Genomic DNA, 24,984 nt, shown 5'->3' with positions numbered 1-24,984 from the left:
GTTACCAGAGTTTTCAACATTTCAAGGTAAGCCAGAAATCCAAATTTGTATGTAAACTCCCAACTTTTAGACATTGATAACCAATTCAAATTTTCTCTACATGGACCAAACAAAATGTGTCTGAGCCAAGTCAGTCCACAAGACACAATTTCCAAGCTCTGCTCTGTATAACAAGGAGCCACTGAATGTTTCTAAGCTGGAAAATGAGAAGATATAAGAAAAATTTAGGAAGTCCCAAGATAATCTCTGCTGGGTGCACATGATATGCCAGGCACCAGGGCACTGGATCAGGAAACATTACAAATGCTATCCTGTCAGTCCAGAGAAGGAGGGTTAGAGGGGTGGAAGGCATTGAGTGATTAAGCAACTTGCCCAAACTGAACACATTCAGGAAAGGCAGAAGCCAGATTCAGGTTCAGATCTATCTGGGTTTGAGAACTCCACATCTCACTGCGTGCCTGACAGACATCTCAGACTGAACTAGGCCCAATAGAACACTCATAAACTCCTTTTTTTTTAATCATTAACTCTTCCCCTCAAAAGCTTTCCTCCACCCTAGCCAGTCTTCCCCATTGTCCACCCACCCTGACAAAATCCCCAGGATCATCACTGATTCCTTTTTCCTCATTCTCCATACCCAACAGGCCTGCAGAGTGAAAGTGTTAGTCACTCAGTTGTGTCCAGCTCTTTGCGACCCCATGGACTATAGCCTGTCAGGCTTCTCTGTCCATGGAATTCTCCAGACAAGAATACTGGAGTGGGGTCCCTTCTACAGGGGATCGTCCCAACCCAGGGATCAAACCCAGGTCTCCTGCATTGCAGGCAGATACTTTACTTTATGAGCCACCAAGGAAGCCCCGATAGGCCTGAAAGTCCAATGTCAAAATATCCCCCAAGTCTGAGCACTTCTCAACATCACCCCTACTCCCATCACCTCTCACTGCCCCTCATCAGGACCAGGCAGCAGCCTCCTCGGCAGTCCCCGGCTTTCACAGCAACGCCTCCCTAACCAGCCCAGCCCCCTTGGACATCAGCCACACAGTCTTTCTGGAAGGTAAATCAGATGACACCCATCTCCCTCCAGTGTACCACTCCACACCCTGCCAAGGTCCAGGGGTGTCAGGACATCTCGGTTTGTAACAAGGTCACCAGGCTCATACCCTGCCACCCCTGTTCTGGAGCTACTGGTGGCTCAACCTGAGATTGGGGGACTTCTCCACCAACCCTCCAACAAGTATCCTATCACTCCCCACAATCCCTAACAGTCACAGTCCAGGAAGGGAAAGAAACGACAGAACACAGCTCACCCACCCCCCTCCCTGACCCCCCGCCTGCCACATATAGATGTGAACGAGAAGACAGAAGTCCTGACCCCATGTTCAGCAGGAGGGGCACAAGGCCGGGCAGAGCTGGAAGAGAGGGATGCCCACAGAGCCTCCAGGGACAATCTGACTTGGCAGGAAGGGACCCTGACTCCCAGGCCAGGGGGAAATGTCACACACACCACTCCCAGGTGTCACCCTAACAGCCCCAAGGCCCTGTGACAGCACACGGTCCCCCGCCAGGGCCTTCCCAGGCACAGCACAGGGCAGGGACGGCTGCAGCCACAGAGCCGGCCTGCCAGCTCCGAGTGTCTGCAGCCGGGTGGAAGGAGGGCAGCCACAGTGTCCCTCCCTCTCCCGCCCTGGCACCCCACCTGGCAGAGCCTGCAGGTGGGTGAGGGTCCCCTCAGGCCCTCACCCGCATCAGGAATCCTTGACAGAGGAGCACAGACGTGAGGTCTGCCCGGTCTCACGCCAGGACCCCGCCTCACGCCTCCAGGCCAAGGAGGAAACGCTCTGGTCCCTGACTCTGCCCCACACCCCCTCCTCACCTCCAATCCCCTCTGTCCCGGGTCTCTCCTTCCCCGAGTGACAGGCGGCCTCCACACCCCACCAGGGGCTCCCTGCCAGGTGACAGCAGGAGTGATAGTCTGGCTCCTCCCTTGACTGGGCCACTCTGGGCAGCCGGTGTGGACAGGCATAGCCCCATAACCCGGTACACTCACCAAAATGTTCTTTAAGAAATCCATCATCTTCCACCAGTGCCTTCCCCTGCGAGTTGAGGGGCGCCCTGACTGTCTGCCTGAGCAACACTGGCTGCTAGCACCCCAGCCGCTGCTGCTGCTGCTGACGTTGAACAACTTCCTTAAGATCAAACAAGGAACTGCAGGACTTGGGTGTCCGCCCGGAGCTGTCATTCCACATTGACCGGACCTGACCTTTGACCCCTCCTTTGCCACTGTTGTTTTTCTGGGGAACCCAGAGCTGGTGGAGCCACCGCATAGCATATGTAGTGAGAGCAAGAGGTCTCCCCAGGGGAGAGGCGCCGTAGGTTGTCAGGGGAGGCTCATTTGGGGGTGTTGGAAGCATTACTGTCCCCCCAGCCTTATCTTTTTGTTTAATTTCATTTATTTATTTAGGCTGTGCTGGGTCTTCATTGCCGCACAGATTTTTCTGTAGTTGCAGTGCCTGGGCTTCTCCGTGCAGGGGCTTCTCTTGCTGTGGAGCATGGACCCTAGGGCACCAGGGCGTCAGTAGCTGGGGCCACAGGCTCTAGAGTGCAGACTCAGGAGCTGTGGAGCACAGGTTCCAGGTCACACAGGCTTCACTAGTTACGGCTCTGGGCTCTAGAGCAGAGCCTCAATAGCTGTGGTGCATGGGCTTAGTTGCTCCATGGCACGTGGGTGGAATCTTCCCCGACCTGGAACTGAACCTGTGTCTCCTGCATAGGCAGGCCGATCCTTTATCACTGAGCCACCAGGGAAGCCCCCTCCCATCCTCATCTTGAGTGACTTCTCAATGCTGCTGGCCTGTGATGTGTGACGGGAGACAGGACGGGGGCACAGGATGCTGTGGGACTCAGGGCAGGCCCCAGTGGCTTGGGACCTCAGTTTCCCCATCTGCGAATTAAGAAGTCCTATGTATAAGAAGAATAAAAATGAAGTAGAAAGAAAGCAGCTGCCTGCATCTTATAGGCATTCGCGTGGTCCCCATAGAGCCCCAGATCTCCTACTCAAAGATTTGAAGAAACAGCTAAAAGAGGAAGACGTGGTTCCTTTGCGGGTGGGTCTAGTAAGAGGGAGGGCATCCGCGGTGGCTCAGCCAGTAAAGAATCTGCCGGCCGATGCAGGAGACTCAGGTTCGATCCCTGGGTGGGGAAGTCGGACACGACTTAGCAACTAAACCGTCACCACCTGGGAGGAGGGAACAGAGGCATGGTGAACGGCTTTCTTTCACCAAACACTCTAGGTTTTGTTTTTTCAATCATTGTAAGGTATTACTTTGGTTTAAAATTTTTTTTAACGTGCCTTAAAAAAGAGAGCAGTCCTCACGTCTTGTGGCTATCCCACAAGAAAAATAAAAAATAAGGAAAGTAAATGGCTTGAGAAGACTTGTACTGCATCTACAGTCCAAGGCCCAGAGGCACCAAGCGCTGTGTTGTTAACAGAGGAAGAAACCAGGCCCCAGAGCTCAGTCCAGGGCTCACCTGGGTCTCGGAGTCTCTTCCAACACTAACAAACACATCACATTTAATATCCATCCATAGTCCTTGGTGCCCTTCCAGCTCTGGAAGCAAAGTAACGTCTCAGCTCAAAAGGAAGGGAATGAATTTTTAAATCCCTCAAAAAAAGGTGGCATGGTGTGGAAGAAATAGCCCTTAGACAGCGTGCATAGCTGACAAGGCTTTAAGTCAAAGTTCTGCTACTCACAAGCTGTGCGGGCTGGTTGCTCAGCCACTGAGCCTCAGTTTCCACATCTGTAAAATGGACAAAATCTGACCCACTTTACACAGTAGCTGTAGAGTAGGATATGGGAAAGTGAGGCAAACACCGTCAGTATATGGCCACTATGATGATCTTCATTCCTTCCCCCAGTGCTCACTCCTCATGCCCCGGCCCCCAGGGACAGTGTGAAAAGTACCCCAGCACCTGCTCAGCCCCGCCCAGAAGCTCATCTTTTTTATTCTTTGGCGTGCCATGTAGCATGTGGCATGTTAGTTCCCTTACCAGGGATCAAACCCGTGCCCCTTGCATCAGAAGCACAGTCTTAACCACTGGACCACGAGGGAAGTCCCCGGGAAGCCGATCCTATCTCTGCTTTCCCTCCTCCAGCTCAGCCTGCCGCCAAACACACAGCCCACCCGCTCTGTCCAGTGCAGTCCCATCCTACGCTGGCTTGAGCCCAGAAACCCCAACAGCATCCACGGGAGATCAGAGAGACCAGGATATGTCCCCGGGGATTGGGAGAGGACACAGCTCAATCGAGGTCAGAGAAGGTCTTGGCATGAGTCCATCCCTGGGGGCATCAAGTGACAATGAAGGTCAGGGAAGGGGGAAGGGGGCAGGGTCCTAGGATGTGAACTGGGCCATCTCACACATCTTGAGGCATCACGTGCCAGAGGAAACCCTGGCCGTGGAGAAGGCTGGCAGTGTCCCTTCCAGCTCTTACAAACCTGATAGAGAAGTCCATGTCAGGAGAAAGGAGTGGTCAAGCTCACCACCCTCCCTGTCCCTAAAGGGGCCCCACTGGGCTGTCCCTAATGAGCCCTTCTCTCCTGCCCCTGGAGAAAGGAACCCTGGATGAGGCTCCTGTGTCCTCAACATCCTTGCACACCTGCTTCTGGCTCATCTGCATTCCTGCTCTGGGCCCGTGAGTCAATACCGGGGCCCCACCCCTACCCCACCCTGCAGCCAGGCTGTCCAGGACATGCCATCTGCTTGGCCACAGCATTCCAGGACCCAGTACAGGAAGCCTTGTGGTCCCAAGCCTCTGCCTCCGTGCAGAAATGCATCCAGAGGCAGGGAGGAAGGAAAGAGACAGGCAATGACTTACTGATCCCCTCTGGGCCTGGCACTAACTCAGGGCTGCGGACCCTCGGAAGATCAGCTTCAGTTCCTCTCCTCTTTTCTACCCACTCCCCTTGACATGGTTGACTCCTACTTGTCCTTCAGGCCTTAGCTAGGAGATCACCTCCTCTAGGAAGCCTTCCCAGCATCCACCCCTCCCCCAAGTAGTACTTCCATAAGCATCCAGCATGTGCCCTATTGGGTGACTTATCTCTGCATTCTAATTTTTCATTTAACTATCTGTTTCCCCCACTTCATCTGTTAACCTCAGCATCCAGCACATAGGTGCTCAATAAATATTTGATGACTGAAGGACCGAATAAAAGAACTGACTTCCATCTAGTGACTAAGATAATCACAGTAGTAAATATATAGAACCCAGTAAAAGAGGAGCAGTCATGGTGGTGAGCCGATGCCTGCACGGACCCACAGAGGAGCAGACAATGTCTGTGCTGCAAAGGAGCGTGGTGGTTGTTTAGCTGCTAAGTTGTGTCTGACTCTTTGCGACCCCATGTACTGTAGCCTGCAAGGCTCCTCTGTCCATGTGATTTTCCAGGTAAGAACATTGGAGTGACTTGCCATTTCCTTCTCCAGGGGATCTTCCTAACCCAGGGATCGAACATTTGTCTCCTGCATTAGCAGGTAGATTCTTTACAACTGAAACACCAGTGAAGCCCCACTGCAAAGGAGGGGCCTTCCCAAAAGAGCTACTTTCCTTATCTTGCAGATAGAGATATGGCAGTACAAAAAGAGCAAGTCCTGCGTTTAAGGACACATAGCAATAGAACATGAGTCAATATCCAGGCCCAGGGTTCATTCCCACTACCTCCCACTTGACCCCTAGATTAACCCAGGGGGTGAGAAATAAAGCTCAGAGACAGCAACTGACCTGCTTAAGGTCACATGGCCTGTTAGTAGCAGAGCCAAGCATTGTAGGTGAAAGACAGGATGTGGTGGAGAAAACAGGGGAGAAGAGGGGGTCAGGGAGGGACAGAAGGTAAGTGTGTCTGCGCTAAACTCAAGGGGCAGGAAGGAGACTCCAGACACGAGGAGGCCCTCAGCCTCCCCTGGCAGGGTCATGAGCAGTGGTGTGGTAGTATGACCCCACGCTGGCAGCCTCTCCAGGGTGGGTGAGGGATGGGGGAACCCACACACCACAAGAGTGAGTCCAAGGACAGGCAAGCACAGAAGAAGGAACGAGGACCAGAGAGACCAACAGCTGTCCAGGTGGGGCAAAAGTGCCCGCTGCCCGCTGGGAGCCGGGAAGGGGAGGTTAAGGTTGGCGCGCATTTCCCGTCTGTCAAATTAGCCCCCACGCCTCTGAATGAGGGCTCTCTTCCTTCAGCGCCAGAAAAGCCACTACTAAGAGCACCCAACAGTAATCTGATTATCAAAAACCTGCCCGCAGCAAGGACACTGGGATCAGCAGGGTTTCCTCCCTCACATGTAATTTTTCGCTGGCAGCTCTAGTCCAGTTGAAAGAGTACGGGACTGGGAACCAGACAGACCAGGATCCAAATTCCAGCCCAGCTCTGGCCAGCTGTGACCTCGGGCCCCATCCTCTTCATTTGTAAAGCTGGAATGATGATACCCATCTTCCCAGTGACGATGAAATGAGATGACAAATGTGAACGCACCTAATACAGGAACAGTCATTGATCAACACACGTCGGCCGGCTCTGAATCTATCGGATTTATAGGATTAATTTTGTGACAGGAGCAGTTGACGTTTACTGAGCTCTCACTACGGGTGCCAGGCCCCTGACAAAGTACTTTACGTGCGTCCTCTTAGCTGATCCCCAAGACCACCCAAGAGGCAGTCACTGTTACCATCCCCATTCTCAGATGCAGAAACTGAGGCTGAGGGTTACGTATCTAGGCAACAGGCCACATCATCGATACAAACATAGACAGCCTGCAGCATCCAAGCTTTGAACCACCACACTAACAGGGCTCAGGTACCTGGCTGGTCCATGAGAAGCAGGATACTCAAACCCCTGCCAACCTCTCTCAAATCTTTCTGAAACCTCTCAGCCAGAATCCCCAGGGCATGTGACTTAATCTGGGTATCATATTTTGTTTTGTTTTTTTGTTGCTTGTTTGGGTTTGGGGCTGCACCACATGGCTTGTGGGATCTTAGTTCCCCGACCAGGAATCGAACCTGGGCGCCCCCTGCCCCCACCCACTGCCCTGCTTCAGTTAAAGCACCAAGTCCTGACCACTGAACCATGAGGAAATTCCCCTAATATTCTGCTTTATCTGAATGGCTCCTAGGACTGTCTGATCTTTCCCCTAAACTTAGAACTCCTGGCCAGCAGAAGTTATGTCTACACATACTATACACGCCACATTTCATCAAATCTTGAATGACATCCATCATAAGAGATACTTTACTTCGTATACCACAAACAAAGCAAAAACACAACCAATTGCAAACTATTGCTAGGGGAATGCAGCCTGAGTCCAGAGATATTAAATGAGAGAGAGGGGAAACGTGTCTTCGAAACAATGAAATACAGTAGTAGATACGCAGTAATTATCTGTACTCAGTAATTATTTCTCTGAGTAGGAGAAACGAGTGCTAACTCGAAATTTTGTCTGCCTCAAGTTTGTGTCTCACCAGCTGGCTAAGGGGAATGCCGCATTTCTCTAAGACTCAATTTTCTCATCTCTAAAGTGGGCAAAATAGTTCTTCTCTTCCAGGGTGTCTGTGAGAACCAGGGCGGTTTGAGAACGTGCTTTGTAAGCTGGAAAGCACTGTACCAACCTCCAGGGTAAACAGGGTGAAAAGGAGATGACGAGGGGCATCATCAGCAGTTATGAGCGACACCAGTAGACCCTGTGGGTATTTGCAAGGGGCTCTGTAAGCGTGTGGCTGCCTTGGAGCACTCCAGCCCCGTTTTCTAGGAAATCATTGGCACTGCTGCTTCCAAGCTGTCCCTCCCTTGCAACCACAAGATTCACAGCCCGGCACTGGTGAAGGAATCACAGTGTCCACACCGTTGGAGGCTCTCCAAGTCAGGCTTTGGGGTGCCAGTCCACAGACCTTCTGCTTCTGATTGAGCCTGTGACCTGAAACTTCTAGTCTTCCAATAAAGCTGGGGTCAGCTTCAGTTCCGAGCCTCACCGTGGGGGCACTGGAAAAACAGTCTATGAACCTGATCAGATGATCAGAGATAAGCCTTGATGGGTCCACCACAGGATGAACTGGAGGGTTAAGTACCCTGGGGGAGACAACAGCCTCAACAAAGGCATCATGGCAGGAGAGTGAGGAGGGGGTTATTCTGGCTTTGGTCTCACCAGTGACCATACTTGTGGTCCAGGCAAGAGGCCCAGGTCCCCCTGCTCACGTCTGTCCAGAGGAATAGGAAATAAAGCAACACTGAAGCTGAGAAGGTAGGACCAAAAGACAGTGTTGGCCTCCTAGAAAAATGTCTGCTTCCCTCCCAACCCCCTTGTCCCTGAAATGCAGTGGCTGGCGCTCCACGGCTGTTGTCTCTCCTAACTGGCTCGGGTGGGTGGGTGTCTGGCTGAGTGTCAGAAGCGTGGCTCTCTCTTTCCTCACTCCTTGGTGGCCCTTGTTCCCCAGGCAAGGTTCCTGCATAGCCAGCATCCTTCCCACTTACCCTCTCCTTCTTCCCTGGCTTCCAGATCCTGCCTATTTTCCTGCAGCCTTGTTACCGACATACCAGGACTCTGAGGTTTGGAGCAAGAGCAGCAGAAGCCCTGCCATCACCTCTCCATCTCTCCGCCCATCAAATGAGTTTTAAGAACCAAAGAATATTAATACATAATATGGTGGCTCGGATGGTAAAGAATCTGCCTGCAATGCAAGAGACCCAGGTTCAATCCTTGAGTCCGGAAGATTCCCTGGAGAAGGGAATGGCAACCCACTCCAGTATTCTTGCCTGGGAAATCCCATGAACAGAGGAACCTGGAGGACTATAGTCCATGGGGTTGCAAAGAATCACACATGACTGAGTGACTAACAACATATTAATATATATATATGTATGTATGAATCACTTTGCTGTACATCTGAAGCTAACATAACATTGTAAATCAACTATACTTCAATTAAAAAAATAAAAGAACCAAGCACTAAGGACTGTGGGACCAATTAGCCTCCTCCCTCAATCCCAGCCCTGACATGTACCTGGGAGACAAAAGTGGCTGCAGAAGCTCCTGGGTTTTCGACTCACAGAGAACAGGTCACATGGCAAACATGGAACCTGCAGCCCCGCCCCCCCCAGCAGACTCCACTCTCCTTCCTTGATCCCAGAAGCTGCCCCCTGCCCAAGGCTCCCTTCCAGCTCCCCTACCCATCCACAAGAGTGTCTCCGTCCTCCTGGCAGAGTCTAGCATCATCTCAGGGACTCGTGAACATGATCGGCTACCACTGGGGAGGCGTCCACCAGCGGCGTCACGTGACTGTGATCAGAGGTCTGTTCACTCATCTCCAAAATAAACATTCATCCTATTCTCACTATCCAGTTCACGCCCAGGGCGGTTCAGGCAAGACTGAGTGAGTGCCAGGGCGCAACCTCACCTATTTCTAAAGTAGGAGGTGCCATATACCAAGATATACGCCATATACCAACCTTCTCAGCGGGTCTCTCCCATCTCTGTGCCTCCTCCGTTTCCACGCTCATTACAGAGTATGAAGGTGGCTGCTCTCCCTTCCCCTCCATCGCCGCTGAGCTGTTGCCCCAGAGGGACCACTGGATGCCCTATAGCCAGCAGCAAGCTATGTGCCTCCCCCAGCACCTTCCAGCCTACAAATTGTCCCAACTGACCCACGTCTACTATAAAGCAAAGCTCCCCATCCCCCCTGCCCACACCAGCACTGTTAGTAAGTGGCAAAACAAGATTTAGAGATTATCTGAGTCTGAATTTATCTGGGCTCTTCCTGTTAGCACTCTCCTCCACCCAGGACCATAAGTTACTGGGATTTTGCTGGAGCCAGTACTTGCCTAGCACACAGCCAACTCTCATCAGATGTTCAGGGCTGAGAACCGAATAAATCAATACATGCTTTGTTCTGGGCTGAGCAAAGGGCAAAATCAGGAAAGAAGTCATGGGAAACTGGCAACTTTGGGGGCTCCTGCTCCCAGATGCTCCCCAGGAGATGCCGTCCAAGGCACCCCCATCTCAACCCTGTGCGTGCTGCATGCGTGCTAAGTCGCTTCAGTCATGTCTGACTCTTTGCAATTCTACGGACTGTAGCCCACCAGGCTCCTATTGTCCATGGGGATTCTCCAGGCAAGAATACTGGAGGGGGTTGCCATGTCCTCCTCCAGGGAATCTCCCCAACCCAGGGATTAATCAGCCTCTCTTTGTCTCCTGCATTGGCCAGCAGGTTCTTCATCACTAGCGCCACCTGGGAACTAGTCTCAACCCTGGGCAGCCCCTAAAAGATTCTCCAGAAGGCAGGAGATGGCAGGAGGGAGGTTGCTGGGAGTTTCATTTCAGACTAACCTGCAGGCAGGGCATGTTTGCAAATTGCATGTTCTCTTCCTTCCCCATCTTCTCGTTAATGATCACCTAAATAAACGCTTCGGTCCCGAGCAATCTTACAATCAGTCCCTGAGCTCCAAGAGCCTAATTACACGTATACAGTGCGGGGGACTGTGACGCTAAGCAGCTCTCTTCCCCCTAAGCCATATGTCAAATAACACGATTGTCCTGCCCCCTTGTGCCAGCTGGGACTAATAAAACGGGGTGCTGGGGCAAATGCAGGCCTTCAAAAGGCAAAAAATATTCCCACCAATGCAGAGTCCCCCAGCACCCACCCCCCATACAGCACCCTGAAACATGATGGTACAACAAAGACCTACCCAAACGTTCACATTCACCCCACACACCATAAACACTCATTCATGCAAACACACACACCCAGTCCTTGGGAAGGGTCCTCATAAGCCCCCAAGGCCAGGACCATTAGCCGGCTGCACACGCCCTCCTGCCATAGACAGTTATCTGTTGCCATTTGCAATCTGCCTGCCCAGTGGTCCCCTCCTCAAAAGCAGACTGGCAACAAAGGAGGTGAGTGAAGGAGGTGCGGAGTTAGAGACCTCAGCCTGCTTCTCACAGTCCATTCCTTTCCCACCAGAAGAGATCCTTCCGTGCATCCAGTGGATGTTTTGGAAGTGGTGCCAGCACCTGGCTCGAGGGCTGATATCACCTTCCAGGCCTTCCCTGAAGCCACCAGGGCAGGACCAAAACAGCAGAGGAGCCTGTGATGCTGCGAGCATGGAACTCATCCTGACCGAGGCCTGGTCTCCCCTAAGGAGGTCTCCAGGGGCACCCAAGCAGCGAGGATGGCAGTGGGCACAGTGGTGGGGCCCCAGCTCCTAGCAGCCTGACCCAGATGGCTTAGCAGGCAGCTGGTGGATTTGTCACTGCTCCCCAGTTCTCCCTCCCCCAGCCTGGTATTGACGGCAGAGGCCACAAGGGGGCCAGGTGAGCAGTATGGCAGGTCCACCTGGAGAACCAAGACAGCTCCCAGCTCCTTAGATGGATATAGCCAAGACAGCCCCAGACACATTTCCAGGCCCCTCTCAGCTCCCCAGAGGGCAGGTGATGTGCTCTGGTCCCAAGACACAGCCCCGTTTACACTGAACTGGGAATTCCTCTGGCCAGCTATCCAGAGGAGAGAGTGAACTGGAGCCCTGAGAGTGACCAGTCCCAAAGGGCCGCCAGGAGGTGAAATCATGACCCTGCTCTCCCAGGCCTAAAGGACAGGCCATCCCCACCGCAGAAGGAAGGTGTGTTCAGGATTTTGGTTGAACGTGTACAGCTCAGGCTGGTCTCTGACCCTCATGACCATCCCCTCCTGGAATCACCAGGCAGCCTGGATATGTTCTGCCCTGGGAAACCATGTGCTGAGCTGTGAAGAGAGCCTGGTGCCTTCGTGGGGCAAGGTGGTCATGGGGTCCTGGCACCAGGAGGACTGTGCGCCTGGCCGTGCACACAGGAGACCCCGGCTCCAGCTGGAGCAGACAGAAACACCATCTTTCTACACGTGGCCACTCTGGTCAGCCCTGCAGAATTCTGTACCTCTTACGTGACTGTCTTCCCACCTCCATCCATCAATCAACCTGGCCCCATAGCTCCCCTGTAACTGCTCTGGTCAAGGTCACCACTGACCTCCATGTTGCCAAAGCCCAGAAGAACTTCTGCCCTCATCTTCATCCTCAGTACTACTGCCTCCTCCTTTGAGGGTACCGGGGTCTCCTTCAGCTCTCCTCGCAGGCTCCTCCTCTCCCTCTTGGAGACCCTCAAGGCTCAGGCTGGGATCTCCCCTCATCTCTGTCTCTGCTGCCTTCCCAAGGTACTTAACCATCCGTCTGGAATTTAATTCCAGCTGCACACTGCTACCTCCACCTGAATGTCTCTAACCTTGACCTCTCCTTGGATCTCCAAATTAGCAAATCTGCAGTCATGGGCATCTCAAACTCAGCATGTCCAATATAGAGCTCCTGATCTGCTCTTCCGAACCCGTCTCTCTGCGGGCTTCTCCTTCTCATTAAGATGGGACCCAAACCTACCCATCGCTCAAGCCCCACCTGGGATGACGAGACATCGAGATCCCTCCCTTCCATCACCTCACAGGTCCAACCCACCAGCACCTCCCATGGTCCTGACTCTCTCACCATAACCCTAATCCCTTCCTATCTCTCCATCTCCACTGCCAACAGCCAGCCCCCACCCTGGGTTCAAGTCCCCTTCATTTTTTTGCCTGGACTAGAGCAACAGCCTCCAATCTGGTCTCCCTCCTTCCACTGTTGCTCTTGCCACGCGGCAGTCAGAGATGAATCACAGCGCCCTGCTAATCAGGTTCCAAACCCTTCTCAAGACCCACAGCACTGGCACACTCTGCCTCTCGGCAGCCTCCCCTCGCTCAGCCTACTCCAGCCACACAGGCCTCCTTTGTGTTCTTCAAAAGCTCAGACAGATGAACAGCAAGGTCCTGCTGCACAGGGAACCACAGTCAATGTCTTGTAATAACCTATAATGGAAAAGAATCTGGAAAAGAACATATATATGCATACATTTTATATTCCCATATCTATGTTACATATGTATAAAATGTATCCATATATATACATTTTATATAAATATGTATGTATATTTATTTATTACCGAATCACTTTGTTGTACACCTGAAACTAACACAACATTGTAAATCAACTATACTTCAGGAAAAAGGAGAAAGAAAAAAGAAAAAGCACGCACCCAGGACTTCCCTGGGGGTCCAGTGGTTATGATTCCACACTGCCAATGCAGGGGATACAGGTTTGATCTCTTGTTGGAGAACTAAGATCCTACATGCTGTGTGGCACAGCAAAAGATTAAAAAGGAAACAAAAAGCAAAGCATCAACTCTTCCTTGCCTCAGTGCCTTGCACTTGTTATTTCCAGCATCCAGACAACCTCCATCTCTTCACATGGGCATTCCTTCTCATCTTCAGCTGTTGTTCAGTCACTCAGTCATGTCTGACTCTTTGTGACCCCATGGACTGCAGCACGCCAGGCTTTCCTGTCCTTCACCATCTCGCGGAGTTTGCTCAAATTCACTTCCATTGAATCAGTGATGCCATCCAACCATCTTATCCTCTGTCGTTCCTTTCTCCACTTGCCTTCAATCTATCCCAACATCAGGGTCTTCAGGGCTCAGCCTAAATGTTACCTCCTCCAGGTCTTCCTTGAAACACAGGCAAAACCATTTCTCCCTCCCACAGACACCGTATTCTCAAAGAGCACCCTTAAAATGATGCCCACCCCACAAACACAAGTTTGTGTCTCTCTTCAGAGCACTGATCAGAAGTTGCTGTTGTCTGACGACTTTCTTACCTACCATCCACCTCCCTCACTGGACAGCAAGCTCCGTGAAGGCAGCAGTCATGCCTGCCAGGCTCACTGCTGTGTCCCTGGGCCCTAAAGCAGTTCCCAATCCATGGCAGGTGATCAATAAATATTTGCCAAGTGAATGAAAGGATTTCGCTGGCACTTCTACCTGTAAGGTGCTCCCATGCAGGAGAGCAAGCAACAAACTCCTATTAGGGGCATTCAAGGAAGGCTTCATGGGGGAGGTGATGTCCAAGCTGCACCTTTGATTGAAGAGATTTAGAAAGAAGGAGGAAGGTTGTGGGGTGGGGGTGCAAGGAAGAAGCCGAAGCAACAGAAGAGGAGCAAGCACAAAATGCATGCAGGGAAAATAATCCGCCTCATTGGCTGTAGACCGCCCATTACCATCTAGTGAGGCTGGCCAGAAATGACCTCACTAGGGCCCCACCCCAGGGTCTCCCCCTCTAAGTGCTGGGAGATGCCGCAAGCAGCCATTTTTGTATCTGCATCTAAGAGGATGCTGGCCCACTTTCCCACCCCACACAGAGGGAGTAAGTCTGCCCACCTGCCCTCCATCCCACAGCTGCTAGGACTGGTGCTCCTCCTCAGGAGGCAAGTGGCGTGCCTAGGAACAAGCCATGTGATGCTCAGCATCCCGCAGGAGGTCTTGAGGACTCAACCAGCACAATGAGTTTCCCTTTCGCAGGACCAAAGCTCACCTACAAAGTGCCTTTGTGTGAATTAAAACAGGGCACCCCTCTGGCTGGACCAGTTGGAAAAAGGCATCCTTCCCTCTGGTCAGACAGTCCCTCACGAGATACCCAGTTGGCCAGCAGATTGTCAATTTTAACCCCCACTCTTCCACAATATTGGGTGGCCCACGTGCTTCACGCCTTCCACAGGGACCCAGCCCACCACAGCGATCTCTCTGCAGTCCAAACAGAGTCTGGGCCAGCTGCCCCCAGATCCCCGGGCCCTCAATGGTTCCATTCCACGAGGAGTCCAGGCTACCCTCAGGGGCTCCCGGGAGTCTTGCCCGGGTGACCAGGGTGACGGTCCTCATGGGGCTGAGGCTGTAACTCTCTGACCCCTGCCGATCCCTCACAACAGCTGATGGCCAGTTCCCAGAAGAGACCATCTGGGTCTCTGTGCAGTGCCACCCCACCCCCACCCTAACACACACACACACACACACACATACACACACACACACACACACACACACACACACTCTCTCTCTCTCTGTCTCTCACGAAGCGAGGAGAATTAGAGATTATCGGTGGGCTGGAAGGCCATGATCGGGTGTTTACCCTCCCAGGGATATTGAATTTTAAACATGTGCGCCTGTTTACTCTCCCTGCCAGAGCCGCGCTGGCTGCCCCGTAGCCAGGCAACACTATCTGACCTGAGGGACCAGGAGGGGGACTTTCTGTGCCAGGCAGGTCACCTGGGGAGGGTTATCTAAGTACGGCCAGTCTCAGCACATTGATGGGCCTCCCGCGCCTGCCCCCACCCCCTCTCACCCCTCCCTATCCTCACCTCCAGGTGACCCCATACCCACAACAGACAGTCCACCCTAACAGCAAGCATGAGAACATGGTCCTGGGACAGACATGGTGACACCTTAGAATGCGATTTGTTAAAAACAGATCACCAGGATTTGATGCATTATCGACCTGATGACCCGCTTGGCTGTCTCCCTACCGGCCAAGTTGAGAGCCAGCAGGCTGAGATCGCAGCAAGAAAGATTCAGGTCAGACAGGAGGAAGATAACCACTTGTGACGGAGACAGGCAATGGCACCTCCTTTGAAAGAAAGACTGGACAACTCAATCAGGGCTGGAAGCTCGCATGTGTCATTTTTTTTCCTACATGAGGGGTTAGTTTTCTGCCTTGATGGGGGATCAGCAAGTTGCTGACTGAAGGTAACAAAATCAAGGTCACATCTCAGCTCTATATTGACAATATGAGTGCTGAGTGGGCTTCTTTTCTCCGTGGAAGTCAAATCCCACGGCCTACACATCAAATCCCATGGTCAGGGGTGTGGGTGTGGGTATGTGTATTAGTTGGTCAGCTATGTACAACTCTTTGCCACCCCTTGCACTGAGCTTGCCAGGCTCCTCTGTCTATGGAATTCTCCAGGCAACACTACTGGAGTGGGTTGCCATTCCTTTCTCCAGTGGTCAGGCGAGGACATTTGAAATCATATAATCAGTCATGATCTCACAAAGTAATGAAATCAGGCAGGCAAAAGATCAGTTACAGGGCCACAGAATCCCATAGAAGGAAGACCTGTGTCCTGGGCCTCAAGGGTTTCTGCTAGGAAGTGGGGTAAAAAAATCTCCCACACTTTACAGATGAGGAACCTAGCTCTAATAGGACCCAGCCTCTCCTACTGAACCATGAAGGTGGCCTGAGCTTGTCATAGCTGAACAAAGCCCACCTACAAAAGATGCTCTTGTCCTTAATCCTCACGACCTGTGAGTATGTGAGGTTAATGGTGACAATGGGGATTCAGGTGCAGACGGAATTAAGATTGTAATCAGCCAACCCTAAAGTGAGAGGAGGATCCTGGATTATCCAGGAATATAATCAAAAGCATCCTTATAATAGAAGGAGACAGAAGAGAGAGGATGAGCGAGACTGCAGTGTGGGAGGGGCCTGGCCCGATCAGTGTTGCTCCCTTTGAAGATAGAGAAATAGGGCAGGAGTCGAGGAATACAGGTGGCCTTCTAGATGCTGGAAAAGGCAACGAAATAAATTCTCTCCTACAGTCTCTGGAAGGAATGTGGTCCAGTGGACACCTCGATTTTAGTCCCATGCAACCCATTTCAGACCTCTGACCTCCAGAACTCGAAGATGAGAAATCCATTTGTCTTAAGCCACTACACTTGGGGTCATCTGTTTCAGTAGCTATAAGAAACTAACACAAACCTTCTGATAGATCCACGGGAAGGAAGGAACTCTGACTCTCTAGCAGCATGTCTCGACCCTGCAAAACTGAAATGTTCTGTGACACATAACCTCTCCAGCCTGCTGCCAAATCAAATCCGCTCAGCCGTGTCATTTGCTAGCAAAGCCGATTCTCTCCCACAAGGGGTTCTGCTTGATTTCCATGTGAAACTGAGCGGGGGCTCTTGAAAGGCTCCCTCCACCTCTCCACACACCTGGAGATGCAGATCCTTTCCACCCAGGCTGCTATTAAGGGCCCAGCAGTTCCCCTCAAAAGGAGTGAGTGATCCAGGCTGTTCACAGACAGCACCAGCTCGCCTCCAAAGCCACCTGATTCTCACATTTCAAAGCAGGGAGCCAAACACTATGTATAAAGTGGGAATAATTTATTTTTAAAAATTAATGGGGGCATCCCTAGTGATCCAGTGGGTAAGAATCCGCCTTGCAAAAAAAATAAAATAAAATTAAAAATTAAAAAAAAGAATCCGCCTTGCAATGCAGGGGATACCCATTCGATCGCTGGTCCGGCAAGATCCCACATGCCACGGGGCAACTATTGAGCCTGTGCTCTAGAGCCCGGGAACTGCAACTACTGAAGCCTGAGCGCCTAGAGCTCATGGTCTGCAACAAGAAAAGCCACTGCACAAGAAGCCCACATATCACAAGAAAGAATAGCCCCCACTCACTGCAACGAGAGAAAGCCCCCTGCTCACAGCCAGGAAGACCCAGCACAGACAGAAACAAACAAATAAATATTTTAAAAAATTAATGTCTCCACCCTCAAAGATTTGTCTGTTTCCAATAAAAGAATTTAATAAAACAATTTAGCTCATCTTCAGAGGGCTCTTACAGGGATTACTATCTCTTCTAGAGTAAAAACATTTATCTAAACTTCAGTGACTCCTGAGTCGCCTGGCTTTCTCTTCACTGGTTGAATGCAAGTAAAATCGAATTTGACTCCCTTTATTATAAACGGGCACAAACAACAGGATCCCATTTATTTATGCCTCTAAATGTGCGCATGATGCCGAGATGTCTGCGGATTTAGCAAATGATAATGATGAATATGTCTGGCTGGTGGGATTATTACTAGAGTTTTGTTTAAGATTCTTTTTTTTTTTTTACTTTCTTTATACTTTACAATTGCTTACATTTTTAATAAGAAGCATATATCATTTTAGTTAAAACAGGGTGTGCTGTTTACTTGCAGTAAAAAATCTAATAAAAACTCTCCAAGAAAATACTGGGCTTTTTTGTTCAATGCCACATTCTCAAGGCTGGATCAGTCCATGAGAATTCATAAATCACCTATTATGAGTATGTATTGCTTCCCTGGTGGCTCAGTCAGTAAAGAATCTGCCAGCAATGCAGGAGACCCAGGTTCGATTCCTGGGTTGAGAAGATTCCCTGGAGAAGGAAATGGCAACCCACTCCAGTACTCTTGCCTGGGAAAGTCCAGGGACAGAGAAGCCTGGCAGGCTACAAGTCCATGGGTTCGCAAGAGTCAGACATGACTGAGGAACTAAACTACGACCATGAGTATGTATTAAGAACCAACCACTAAGGGTTGATGAAGCACTTACTCTGGGCTCCTTACGTACCAAGCTCTGTGACAGCAAGAATAGGAGAGCACGTTCTGCCCTTCAGGACATGAGCTGTGGCTGCTCTGGGCCAGTTCCTTCCAGCCCTGCGCCAGTAACGCCCCACCCCATCACACACACACACACACACACACACACACACACACACACACACCCCTGTGGTCACACCTGAGTGACTTCTAACCACACAAGGGCCAGCAGCTGCTGGCAGAGTTTCGGAGCCTCACCAGGCTCCCATCACAGCTCTTATAGTGGGTTAAACGGTGGCCCCCTCAAAAGATATGTCCACCCAAGATTCTGTGAATGTGACCCTATTTGCAGGTATAATCAAGTATCTTGAGATGAGATCCAGGTAGAGCCAGGTGGGCCTTAAATCTTCATAAAAGACCCACAGACCCAGGGAGAAGAGAAGGTCTCGTGAAGACGGAGGCAGAGTGGAATCACGTAGCCCCAAACAAAAGGCATGCCTGCAGCCACCAGCAGCTGGAAGAAACCAACAAGGATCCTCCTTCTCTAGGGCCTTTGGAGGGAGCTCCGCCCTTCTCATACCTTATATCAGACTTCCAGCCTCCAGAGCTGTGGGAGAATCCACTTCTGTTGTCTTAAGCCACCAAGTTTGTGGGACACTGTTACAGCAGCCCCAGGAAATGAAGGCACATCCTAAGGCCTGAAACTCCATCTCCATACTCATCCAAGATCAGGGAAGCTACTAAGAGGGGGACACACAGGGAGTGCCTAAGGGGCTCAGAAGTGCAGGGGTGACGCCCCCAGGAACAAACACAGGAGCCACTGTGCACTGTTCCCCAAAGCACCAGGCACACTGGACCCGAGTGTCAAGTCAATGACGCCCCCCCTCCCATCGAGGCATGCAGGCAGGCTGGGATGGGAGGTGGGCGTGGAATCTTACAGAACCCCACTCCTGAGCCGGTCTCAGGGCAGTAGTGTGCATGGTAGCCCGAAGAGAAGAAGAGTAGGATAATCAATGAAACCACCCCACAAGCATTTAGCTCGCTGCCCACGATAACAACCACAAGTATCAGTCATGTAACGACATAATATGCATGTGGGTGCCTGGTGTTTCCTGAAGCCCTTGCCCACCTGCTTCCTCATATAATCCTCACAGCAACCCTGCAGGGTGGGCTCAGTCCTACCAATGGAGGAACTGAGGTTCCTAGAAGATGACTGAACTGCACAACGTCACACAAGAGAAGCATCCCCAAGGAGACGCCCTGGGCTTCCTTGGTGGCCCAGCAGTTAAGAATCCGCCTGCCAATGCAGGGGACATGGGTTCGATCCCTGGTCCCGGAAGATTTCACGTGCCACGGAGCAATTAAGCCCATGCAACACAACTGCTGGAGCCCGTGCTCCACAACAAGAGATGCCAATGGAATCAGAAGCCCGAGCACCACAACTAGAGAGTAACTGCAGCTACAGAAAGCCCGCCATGCAACAAGGAAGATCCAGCACAGCCAAATAAATTAAAAAAAAAAGCAGACGCCCTGAACGCCAAGGGCTCTATCAAAGCACAAGGTCAATGTCTGTCTAGAAATATAGACTCCTTTCAATATAGCCTCAGGCAAAAGGAATTAGGAAGGAACCTTCTGATGGAAATAAACAGATAATAAAATGCATTCCAAGGCCAACCCTGGGACTCTCCATGGCCTTGAATTATCAGGTCTCCATTCAGTCCAATCCCCAAATCCTTCATGAGAACTCCAGCTCTGCGGGCTCTCCCTGTCACCCTGGGGACCACCTTGCCTGTGAACCCTGACTGGCCCAGGGCAGCCTGACTTCAAGGCTCAGGAACAAGATCCAGAAGGATGCTCCTTCCCTAAAGACACCTACCCCAGGTCCATCTGATCTTTGCTGGGCAGGATCTTGGGTTTTGGCCTTTTTCCAATACCCTCAGGATCATCCACAGTTACCAGGCAGGGTTTTGGGTTTGATACACAGGGCTCAGGTGGGGCCAATCACATACGATGCAATTTCAGTTTTTGTTCATTGGATGTGGAGAGGCACTCAGTTCTGGGTACCAGGCAGGGCAGGAAATCAAGAAGAATTGAGGAGGTATTATATTAACAATAGAAAAATCCCTTCTGACTTTCCCTCTGAGCAGTTGTTCTCTGGAGGAGTAATAATGACTAACATTTCTGTAGCACATCATCTCAATTAATTCCCATTACAAACACACATGGCAGGTACTCTCATATTCCTCCTCTACAAATGAGGGTAATGAGGCCGAGACAGTACACAGCTAGGAAATGGCAAAGCCTCAAAGGCAGGTGGGCTCCAGAAACTATGTCCTTAACTGCCACTCCATACTGCGTCATCTTTTTGAGGAAGAGCCTCAAAGGGATGTGGGTCCAGGTCACAGGAACTAGATGAGCATCCCCAGTGGAGGAGACCATGTGGTCCATCAGAAGGAAAGGGAGATGGACTAGAGAATCAAAGGAGAGGGGGAGAGGGCCCCCAGAGAGATCGTTCTGGAAGCCCAGATGGCCTATTTCCCTGAAAGAATGGAGAGAAAGAAAGAAGGTCCAAGCGGCCCAGATGCCTAGGCCAAGACCTGAAGTTTGAGCTCCATTAGCAATTTCTAGAAAGCAGGGCTTCCCCTGCCCCAAGGCCTCCAGCTCAGAAGTCTCCATGGGAGCAGACAAGGGACTCTCATGAGCTGGCGGTTCCCAGTTCCCGAAAGAAAAGTCCTCTTTGTGTGTCTCAGGGCAAGAACTACATAACCATCATCACCACTGTCATCACCATCATCACCACCATTATCATCACAGCCATTTACTGAGTCCCCATTATGTGGTAGGCACACCACTAGCTGCTTCATGGTGTACCTCATTACTCTTCATACCTGCTCCTCTAGGTGGTCGCTGTCCCCATTCTACAGGGGAAGAACCTGGAGGACCGGGAGATTAAGTAACAAGCTCATGACTCACAGAAGGCAGTCTGGAGCGTGGTTAAGACAGCACAGGTTTCCGAGCCACACAGACAGACCTGAGTCCAAATCCTGGTTCCCCTCTCACCAGCTGTGGGACCTTGAGCAAACAACTTAACCTCTTCTGCCAAGTTCAATCAGAGATGCCAGGAACAATTCATCTCAAATGTCAGCTCCAAATGACTGGCGGTGGCTGCCTGCAGGGCTTTGCTGGAGAGGATCCTGAGACCACGTCTAAATTCATGAGCAAGGATGCTGTGATCATTACTGACATCTGCCATCAGGGCAGAAGTCTGGATTGATGGCACAAGGGTCATTCATTTACCATCCCTGACCTAGAGAAACACCAGGGCTTATAGAGAAACCATACACAGGCACGTGTGCCTGAGACAGTCAGTGGATTTTTGACTAAGGTATCAAAGCAAGCCAAAGTCTCTTCATTGACTGTACGTCCATATGAGGACAAATGGACCTTGACACCAGTGTAATGGCTATTCTTTTGTTCCCTGTATATCCCCCTGCTTGACCAGTCCCTGCCTCACCTACACCCTACACACCTTTCCCTCTTAGTCATAGAGCGTAATCAGTAAATGCCTACATACTTGCCCCCCGACCCAGCTAGTGATTGTTCTTATCTTCAGATCAGAACATCCTCACCATGATACCTTAGCAAAGGGGCAGTGAAGGATGTGTTCCTCTGCTGGTTTCCCTGGTAACCAATGAGTCAACCTGATGTCAATTCCACCTATAACTTAACCTCCCTCTCCCCTCCCAGAGCAAAGCTTGCTGCCTGTCCTGCCCTCCGTCTGCCACACACAGTGAAGTGTCACTCCAGGACCTGTTTCAGATATAAGATCCTCTGTCCATTAAGCCATGAAGGTCTCTCTCACTGACTCCTGATTCCTTCTTCAATTTCAAGGCTGGGCAACTTCAGGGCTTGCTGCCCAACAATGCCTATTCAGTGGTCCCCAACCTTTTTGGCACCAGGGTCTAGTTTCATGGAAGACAATTTTTTCCACAGACTGGGGGAGTGGGAGATGGCCTCGGGATAATTCAAGCACATCACATTTATTGGGCACTTTAATCTCTGTCATTATTGCATCAGCTCCACCTCAGATCATCAGCCATTAGATCCCAGAGGTTGGGGGCCCCTGGATCATGGCACACAGTTAAGTTGAGATTGATCTTAGATCCATAGTTCAAACTAGAAAGCTTCTAGAAGAAAAAAATGGAAGAAAATCTTTGTGATACAGAGTAAGCAAAGAATTCTTAGGATGCAGAAAGCTGTAGACACAAAACAAAAAATAACCCACATAAATTGAACATCATCAAAATTTTAAAACTTCTGTTCGTCAATGACACTATTAAGACAAGGAGTGAGCTTGTATCTAGAATATGTAAAGAATGCCTACAGGAAGACAAACAACCCCATTTTCAAGGGGTAGGCGGGACAGAGGACCTGTAAGAATGGTCCACAAGCATGTGAGAAAGTGTTCAATGTCATTAGTCATCAGACAAATGCAAATTAAAGCCACAATGAAATACCCTCTCCCTACACACCCACCCAAGTGGCTAAAATTAAACAGACTGACAATGGCAAATGTCGACAAGGATGTGAAGCAGTTAGAGCTCTCATAACGCTGCTGGTAGGGACATAAAATGGTACAACCACCTGGCCAAAAGTTTGGCCACTTCCTATAAAGCTAAACATTCACCTCCCCTTTGACCTAGCTGTTTACGTCTAGATATTTACCTAAGAGAAATGAAAACCCGTGTCCAAAACAAAACATATACCAGAATAGGCAAAGCATCTGGCTATTCATTATAGCTCAAAACTGGAAACAACCCAAATTTCCCTCAACAGAATAAACAAATTGTGTTATATTCATACTGTGGGGACAATAAGGAACAAACTACTGATATTCTCTACAGCATGGGTGAATCTCACAGATACTATGCTGAGCTGGACGCAAACAAGTACAGACTGTATGTGATCTCTTTTAAATTCAGTTCTAGAGCAGGTAAAAACTAATTTACATTGGGGAAAGAAAAGTCCGAGAATACTGGTTGCTTCCCAAGGGGGTGGTTGCAATTGACTAAAGAAGGGACATGATAGAATATCCTGGGGGAAGAGAAAGAACCTATATCTGAATCAGAGTATGGGTCCTATGGGTGCACTCATTAATAAAAGTGTACAGTTAAGATTCATGCATTTCAATGTATGCAAATTTTTTAACAATCCGGTTACACCTAAAGTCATTTGCAAGAAGGAAACCCAAAAGAGACGGGATATGTGTATACGTGTAACTGGTTCACTTCGCTGTACAGGAGAATATAATACAATATTGTAAAGCAATTATACTCCATCGAGAGGGAGGGGACATATGTATACCCATGGCTGATTCACGTTGATGTATGACAGAAACCAACTCAATATTATAAAGCAATTATCCTCTAATTAAAATAAATAAATTTTTAAAAAACTAAAAGAAGAAAAAGACAACTATACTCCAATAAAAATTTTAAAAATAAAGAAAAAATTTTAAAATAGAATGTCTTTGAGAAGGAAAAAAAAGAAATGTAGGCTAGCTGGCCTTAAAACAATGAACAAAATCAGGTACGGTATACATATGTGCACACGTGAGGCGTGGGTTCATGCAGGCGGCGCGCACACACACATCCCCCGGCTCGCTAAGCCTTCAAGGTGCACCCCCCAACAGGTGCAGAGCCAGGAAGCCCCCCATCACATCCGCACTGCCCTCGGGCTCCCCTGCCCACTGGCCTGCACGCAATCAGAGGCCTCCTGGGAAGTGGTTCCTGAGAGGATGGCATCTGGACCAGTGACATAAACAGGGTCCATGTGGAGCCCAGGGACGGCCCTCCCAGGAGCGCCAGTGAGAAAGCCAGCTGAGCTCCTGGGAGGCGGTCACGGCTGGGGGTGGGGAATGCGAGTCCCAACTGTCATGCCCCCCACCCCACCCAGGGCTTTCTTAAGGAGGGGGAACCAAATCCCCTGGCCGCTGTCCTTGAGCCCTTCCTGCCCCACCCCAGAGGGGTCCCAGCCCTACCCACAACGGCCCCCTCACCTCGCCCACACAAACTGATGGGCGCTGATGGGATCTGATGGGATCTGATGGGAGCTGACACCCCTCACTCAGTCCTGACAGCGAGGTGTGGTCTCTCTTCAGAGTGAGATCAGAAGGCAAGGGCAGGAACCGGGGGCAAAGTAAGAGCTGGCATCGCGCCTGGGGCTGGGCTCCAAGCTGGAAAAGAAACCCCAGCGCCCCCACCCCCACTGCCCAGGAGAGAGGGTGGCTGGCGGGCAGTTCGTGAGGGCAGGAGGCAGAGATGCAGCGCAGCCCTGCCCACAGGAAACGCAGGAAGTGCAGAGAAGGCCCCTCTGACGTCCACTTTCTTCCTCTGGGGACTTCGCACCTGCCTGACCCACTGCTGGGGTTTCGAGGGATGCAGAGCAAAGTGCCAGGGGACAAAGCAGGGGCAAGACTTTCTGCACCCCCTACAGCGGGCACCTCAGGCCTCCTTGTTGTCTTCAGGAAAGGGGAAGGTTTGGGGCGGAGGGGGCTGCCCTCGGACTAGCACAGAGAAAGATGGAGGAGGCTGAGCGAGGGTCATCTCCCAGACTAGGCCTGGTGGGGCTCCACAGACGAGTGCGATAATTCAGATCAAGGTCACACCAAGGCCCCGGCATCACCACCTTCAATAGAAGGCCCATGCACTTACTAAGAGCTAGAAA

At 50.8% G+C, this 24,984-nt stretch overlaps 1 protein-coding gene across 10 annotated transcripts in view; it reads right to left on the bottom strand.

Annotated features, from left to right (window-relative positions):
- RAP1GAP2 (RAP1 GTPase activating protein 2) overlaps window positions 1-24,984 on the bottom strand; it is a 216,333-nt gene that overhangs the window by 76,064 nt on the left and 115,285 nt on the right. The window contains exon 1 of one of the 10 annotated variants that reach the window (XM_043903408.1): window positions 2,048-2,127. The exons of 8 other annotated variants lie outside the window; for them this stretch is intronic. In XM_043903408.1, coding sequence (XP_043759343.1) covers window positions 2,048-2,074 — 27 coding nt within the window. In that variant the 5' untranslated portion in view covers window positions 2,075-2,127. Of the gene's footprint in view, window positions 1-2,047; window positions 2,128-24,984 lie in introns of those variants that run through there. One more of the 10 variants, XM_043903410.1, reaches the window with a different exon arrangement.

This window comes from Cervus elaphus, chromosome 5 (genome assembly GCF_910594005.1).
Source record: "Cervus elaphus chromosome 5, mCerEla1.1, whole genome shotgun sequence".
Lineage (NCBI taxonomy): Eukaryota > Metazoa > Chordata > Mammalia > Artiodactyla > Cervidae > Cervus > Cervus elaphus.
Note: the sequence above shows the minus strand (reverse complement) of the source record. Positions and strands in the feature narration are given on the sequence as shown.